This window comes from Lepidothrix coronata, unplaced genomic scaffold, assembly GCF_001604755.1.
Source record: "Lepidothrix coronata isolate B3197 unplaced genomic scaffold, Lepidothrix_coronata-1.0 Scaffold101, whole genome shotgun sequence".
NCBI classification, from domain to species: domain Eukaryota; kingdom Metazoa; phylum Chordata; class Aves; order Passeriformes; family Pipridae; genus Lepidothrix; species Lepidothrix coronata.
Window position 1 is genome coordinate 135,276 of NW_016690281.1, and position 7,128 is coordinate 142,403.

General features: G+C 43.7%; 1 protein-coding gene across 1 annotated transcript in view; it reads right to left on the reverse strand.

The window, feature by feature from the left end:
* Window positions 1–1,882: 1,882 nt before the first annotated feature.
* Window positions 1,883–7,128, reverse strand: part of IL4R (interleukin 4 receptor) — a 14,005-nt gene continuing 8,759 nt past the window's right edge. The window contains exons 4-9 of the mRNA XM_017823026.1: window positions 6,390–6,615; window positions 5,511–5,667; window positions 4,994–5,093; window positions 4,359–4,428; window positions 4,143–4,219; window positions 1,883–4,042 (exon numbers count right to left, since the gene is read on the reverse strand). Coding sequence (XP_017678515.1) covers window positions 1,939–4,042; window positions 4,143–4,219; window positions 4,359–4,428; window positions 4,994–5,093; window positions 5,511–5,667; window positions 6,390–6,615 — 2,734 coding nt within the window. The 3' untranslated portion in view covers window positions 1,883–1,938. The remainder of the gene's footprint in view (window positions 4,043–4,142; window positions 4,220–4,358; window positions 4,429–4,993; window positions 5,094–5,510; window positions 5,668–6,389; window positions 6,616–7,128) is intronic.

Sequence of the window (7,128 nt, forward strand, 5' to 3'; positions counted from 1 at the left end):
TACAACGGCATAGGAACAGGGATCCCCCTTCTCCAAGAGTTACAGTTTGATTTTGCCAGAGAAACACTGAAGGGAGAGAAAGGGAAGAATACCCCCACACAGAAAGCCATCTGATGGAAATGGGCAGACCAGAGGGCATAGCTGTGCAGAAGAAAAAAAGCCAGGGAAAGGCAGAATGGAGCTGGGGAGAACCAAGTGCTGCAGCAAACAGCTTTTCAATCCTGGCCTAAGCAGACCTCTCCAGCCAAGCACAAGCCTTTCTGTAGGATTTCACAAAGAACACAAGGAAGAGCACAAGAATAGAAGGGGAAGAAAGCACCACTGGTGTCCCTGCACCTTGCAGAAGATCCCTGTGCTACTAGAGTAAACAGTGAGTAACCCATTCCAGGCAGCAGTATTAACTCTTGGATTTTGCTTAAACTTGACTTCATGGAGTCAGCTTACTTATGAGGCAGACCACGGCCTCTCTGCATCCTGCTATTTCACTGTTCCAGGGCAGCTGTGGCTGATGGGTCCTGAAAAGCACCTTCCTCTGTGTGTCTCACAGCCTCCCATCTCACAGAACTTGTGCTGATGCCAACTACAGCAGCGACCACCCTCATGTAAAGAAAAGAGTATTTCTGACAGAATTAAACCTCTCCTGAGTGAAAATAAAATTTAATCTGACATTTTTGGTTAAAACAAATAAATAACATGTTCATCAGCACCTTAGCTACAAGCAAGATCTTCCACTAACCACCACCACAGTGAAAATGAGCTACAACCCAGTGCCTGTACAAATATTAACTATCCCATCCAAATACAGATACGCTGCAAGTCTCCTTCCTGGGCTTACATACCCTTTTTTCAGTGTTGTAAAACGAAGTTACCTCTACTACTTGGCCAACTCGGGAGATTTGCAGTACAAAAATTTTACTTACAAAATATGTTAAAACCAGTTGCTGTGCTTAGCATTATGGTTTCCTTCCTTTCGAATGGGAATACAAATAGAGTTTTCTAAATGAGAATACATGTATACATTCTAATACACAAAATATTACTTGATGGTTCTTAACTTTTTTTACCACTGCCAGCATACCAGGGTGGAATTTACCATATCAAAATATATGATAACACTGTAGAGAAGTTCGGAATTGTCAGTAAAATTTCTTGAATAATTACCTAACAAGAAGCATATACAGCCTTTAAGCTGCGTGCATAATTCCCATTCCAACTGGACAAGAACAAGAAGCCAAAAAAATGTTCCATGAAGGTACGGTGTTGGACCACACATTAGATAAGCTTTCTGGGAAAACACTGCTTAGAAATGTCTGATGCCATTTACAGCTGCAGAAGTATGAAGTAATTCTGCTTGCTTTTACAGAGTAAGAAACTAATGACCAATAACAGCACTGTGTAAGCCCAAATGACAGTAATCTGTATTTCATGTCTTGATTGAGTGGGTATGGAAACGTACACCCCGTGCTAGGGCTAGGCACACAGGACAACAAAAGAAATAAGTTATGGAAGCTGTGTGCTAAGTCAGTCACCTCCCCTTTGACCTGCACCTATGTCCCACTTCTACGTGTGTCAGCACCACCTTCCACATCACCTTTGTGTGCTTCCCAAGCAACACACAGCCAGGGCAATAACCACAGGAACTGTACTAAGAACTTCGGCTTCCTGCAGCTGTTGCTCCCTTTTAGAGATCACTCACAGCTGAAGACACTTCAGCTCTGGCTTCACCCCAGTAGAGCTGCTGGGTGCCACCCCCAGCTGTCCCCAGGGGCCTGCACCACCTCCTGGCTGCCAGTCCTGGGCAGACACTAGTGCTACAACCTCCTGAAAGACGTGTGACCTGTAGCAGCCCTCATTTCAGTCAAGATTGAAATAACAAGCAACATTTCAATTTGCCATACAGTTTATTTCGAAAGGCTCGCTCAGTCTTGGCAAATGTGGCTAAGCTACCTCCATATAGCAGTTGTCCTCTTGGGCAAGGGCTTGCGCAAATTTCATTTTTTTCTCATTCTTCCTGCTGTTTTCCTTGAACGGTTCTATTGATCTTTTTTTAACTGCAACTGCCAGTCTGGAGTCCTCACTGTGAATGGCGTGAGAATCAGAAGGACTGGAGTTATTCACAAGACAACGAAGTGACAGCTTTTCTGAGATGTGGTGCTCCAGGGGCCCTGCAGTTTTTCTGCCTAAGTTTAGCGTAATGCTGTCCAGTGATGCTGGTAAGCTGGCTGCTGAGCCACTCCCCTTCCCTTCTACATGCTTCAGCATCTCTCCACTTCCCCCTGCATCTCCAAGTTCCCTCAAGTGGCTGTGTGGGTGGCAGTGGCAGTCAGTATTCAGTTTGTCATTGCCGCTCTCTTGCATTACTTTGCCAGTAGAGTTAAAGCTGTTCTGTTTTGTTCCCTGTGTAGTTCTTTCTCTGCTGTTTAAATCTTGACAGTTCAGCTCTAACAAATGCAACAGCTGTTCCTCTCTGCTGATATTTTCGTCATTGCTATCACCAGACAGCTCATTAGAGCTATCGATCCAAGGGCTGCCATTACTGGTCTGTGTGTCATTCTCACTAGAGGCTAAACCTGGGACAACGCTGCAACCAGGACTCTGAACAGTCAAACACACACAGTCCTTTGTCCTCAGGTCAAGTTCACAGATTGCAATATCTGGAGGTGCTTCTTTGAGATTGTTGCACAGACCAATGAAGGATTCCTGTAACGAGATAATCTCATTGTCACAGTATGGACCATTACATCTACCTGCACTATCAAAAGGCTGATAACCTGATGGCTGAGGTGCAATAGGGCAAGAAGTTATATTGGTTCTCTTTGGAAAATTTTGATATATTACTTGCTTATGTATTTCTTCCTCTGATAGGAAAGCTGAAGCACCTTCATTTGCATGTGTGGAGAAAGATGGAAAATCAGTACGCTCTGAACAGGTGTTTGGAAAGTCAAGCTCAGTGTAGGGAGACCTGCGGCTGACATGACATGTCCCACTGCCAGCGGGCTGAGCAATTTGATCTCTACAGCTGCATTCTGGTGTCTCTGACAATTGTCTTGGAGGCTGTGAGGAACATGCACTTTCAAAGCACAGAGTCAGGCTACTGTTGGCCATGGACTGGGACACGAGGGCATTGAAGCTCCTGTAGGCAGAGCCACAGGGCTCCAGGGATGGTGACGAAAGGGTGTCACAGCTCTTGTAGGCAGAACTACAGGGCTCCACAGATGGAGACATAAGGGAGTCAAAGCTCTTATATGCAGAATCACACAACCTCACGGGTGCAGACACAAGGGTATCAAAACTCTTGTTTGCAGGGTTGTTTATTCTGTCTGTTTTAGTCCCAAAGAATGGTTTATTTGTAGATTCCTGGATCAGGACACAAGAGTCCCTCTCACTTTCTGAACCGTGTAGAAAAAGGTTTTGATGAACCATTTGTTGAAGATCTCTTGCATCCAGAGAAGCAGAATTTATGCTGGAGCTCTGATAGCCAGATTCAAAGGATTCTTCCGACAGTTCTGACTCCTTGCTGGATGTACTACAATTGTAGTCATCTTGAGAGGCTTTGGTGAAAAGAGAGGCTGTATGAGAAACATCCCATGGCCGCTGACTCTGGGCTGTGCTTTCTTTTGGATTTCGCTGTGGTGGATTTTCCAACTCAAGTTTCTTGAAGGTTTTCCTCTCACCTGTGAGGATGTCTGAGTCTTTATTGTCTTGCACGTTATTTTCATCTGCCAGGAGTGCATCAAACATGTTAGCTAGTGCCTCATTGTGCTCTCTGAAAGCACCGATGCTGCTCTCACAAGGCTCAAACATGGTGATCTGGTTGCCAGTCTCTTCCTGGCTCCCAGTCTCACTGTCTGTTAAACATTCACAGATTTCAATAATGTCTTCAAATGGAGTTGTATCAGGGGTTAAAACTGCACTGCTGCCTTTTGGCAACCACTCTCCACACTTGCTGTGGCAGCTGCAAGATTTCTCAACATTTCTGATGTTATCTTTTCCCTTGAAGTTTTGGCTTGACAAACTTTGAGCCAGACAGTTCTTGCAACTTCTGTTTTTGGAAGTCAAAAGGAAAGGACAGTTAATGTTTATGTAACAGGAAACTACTTTATTCTGTAAAGCAGAGGTGTATTTTTTAATATCTTACTTACATTTGCTTTTCCATATGACTCTGCTTTAAGTCATGGAAAGGGAACTTAATTTCATCGAAGTAGCAGAAAACTGAAAACTAATAAGGACACAAATGAGATTGAGGACACATATGAATTGTATTTAGTATCCCCTGCACTAGACAGACAATAGCACTTATTACACATTCTCCTTCTGGTGATCAGGAAAAGGTATTTTTTGCAAAGCTTTTAAATTACCTTGACATTTTTTACAACCAAATGGCTCTTTGCTGGATTTGGGATTTCATCCCACCATTCTTTCTTCACTCTGCAAGGGAAGAATGAAAATTGTTTTGACCACTTGGGCTTCATCAGTGTATATTTCCCTCTTCTGTTCTCCTCTCCCTCTTAGGCATCTGCATTGCAGCAACAGGAAGTGCTTGTTCTGTACATCTCCAAGTGCTGCTTTTCATTAAACCAGTGCAAAGGTGTTTATATGTTTGGTACGTGACTGCTCTGCACAATGCAAGTCACATGTTCTTCTAATCATGTTTGAAATTATGTGTGAAACAGATAGGATCTCACTTTCACACTGCCACTAAAAGAAATTGAAAAGAAATAAAGACATTTAACCATCATTACTGGAACCCCAGCAAAACTGACAAACCCCTACTATAACAAGACCATTCTAGTAAGATTAATAGAGACTATTCAGAAAATGAAAGAGCACAACTGATTCGTGTTTATAAACCTCTGCTCAGACAGCTGATAAAGGTATTGAGAAAACCCAGACCATCAGACTCCTGTACTAGCAGACATTCAGCTTATCAATAGCAATACTGATGGCTGTGTAAGCCATTGCTCTATAAACCCTGAGCCAGTATGATACGTACTTTGTAAAACAGAAGTAGCAAATGACAGATCCTGCCATGATCAGTATGCAGGATATGGGCACAGCCATCTGCAGAATGTCTTCAGCTGTCACTTGGTAATCTGTTAAAAAAACCCCAGACATTTACATGTGAGTGTGCATCTAAATAAAAGCACTGGCAGTACCAAATTCACTGCTGCTCTTCTGCACCTTAAAAAACTGCTTCTTTAGAGCCTCCAGCCGATCAACAACAGACCCCCACAGGTCTGCCATACTGAAGGTGTGCGGTGTGTCAGAGACCAGCAAATGTACTGTGGCCAGTTACTTGGAATTGTTAGCTGCTGGGAGAGCCAATGTACACTGTGAGGCCCAGGAGTTGCCTTTTTATGGTTAGTGTCTTTGGAAGCCTTTACAGACGTATTCACATTACATACAAAACGATGAAGAAGATGATTCCATAACTCTCCTCCAAGAGAAGAGCAGCAGGGTATGAAGATTATACCATCCTTTTCCCAAGCTGCTATTTCTGACAGCATTACCATAGTGAAATTCAACTTCTTCACTCCATTCACTCCAGTAGGCCGGGTAGTCTGTGTAGTTACACCTGAGACTTGCAACGTAATCATAGCCCCTCCTCAAGGAGCTTGCAGTAATCTCAAAGCTTTTTGCCTGGTAGTTAATTGCTTTTACAGAAACCTGAAAAAAAGTGAGAAAGTTCACTTTGATTTCTTTATAAGGCGAAGGGTTAGTGATGGCAACTAAATACCAGTAGTATTACGTGTTTCAGTGATCTTTCACAAATGAGCAATTGAATGACTGTGTGTAATACTGCAGTTTGCTGTCATCAGGGGTATTTGTGACATGCCACCATGCATGTTCTTCTATCAGAAGAAGCCCAGCTGTAAAGTGCTGGATTGTTCAAGAGGGTGTCTTAAGTGCCTCAGGTGCTCCATGGAGCCACCAACAGCATCCAGCTTCCTGATATCTAAGGAGCAAATGAAGTTCAGGGAACAGGAGCTCTGTATTTTCAATCTCTGACTATTACAAGCAGCAGACCATTTTGGGGTGGCAGTCAGAACAATTTCAGTCCTTTAACACCCAGCTGAATCACCTTGGGGCAAAGTGACCTGTGGCAAGTGACCCTGAGATTAGATCAGTTGGTTAAAACTTGGTGCTAATAACGCCAAGGTCATGGGTTCAATCCCCTGTATGGGCCATTCACTTCAGAGTTGGACTCGATAATCCTGGTGGAACTCAGAATGTTCCGTGATTCTGTATGATCAGGAACACTGTGGGACTTGCCCTTGCTGGCCCTTACACCATTATTCATGAAGTGGTTTCAAGAATTTTCAGAGGACTTGTTAAACTTGAAAGCTCCAGAGAGACTGAAAATGAAGAGACTACTAGCTGTGTCTTACCTCCATCGGGTGCTGCTTCCTCCAGTATTTCAGTTCATAGATGACTGGTTGTCCAGAGAGTGTGGATGGAGGAGAGTAGCTCTCCTCCCAGCTCAGATTGAAATTACCATTTTTAGCCTTCTCAATGGTAAGATTCTTGGGGGCCCTCGGCTTAACTGTATGTTCAAAAATACAGTTAAGGAGAACATGAAAATGGGAAAGAACTGATGGAGAGATCAGAGTGACAAGCATTCACCAGAGACCAGAATATCAGTGCTGTTAGAGCACTTAGCCCTTTTCAGTATGCTGTAACACAAGGATAAAGAGGCCAAACCAGAGCAACTTCAAGGAATTTACTAACAAGCACTGATTCTTCAAGCTGGCTAAACAAACTGCAGGTACAGCCTTTTGGTGCACTGGACGCAGCTTTCAGCCTGGAGAAATGAGAACAGCCTGCGCTCTGACAGGAGCAGCTGTGGGACAGCCAAGCTGTCCTGGCTCCCTGTCTCCTGGAAACCAAGGCAGGTTCTTGCTTATCTGGCTGCTGAGCAGCAGCAACAATCAAGTATTCTGAAGTGAACCAACTCCTTGACCTGCCTAAGGTATGTGAGTGATTTCTCTGAGTGTTTCAGGTGACAAGCGTTAACAATGCTATAATAATAATAATGGCCAGTCTTCGCGAGCGAAGATTTGGGAAAGGTCGTTGACCCTTCGAGCCTGCGCAGTGGATTTTTTTTTTTTTTTTTTTTTTTTTTTTTTT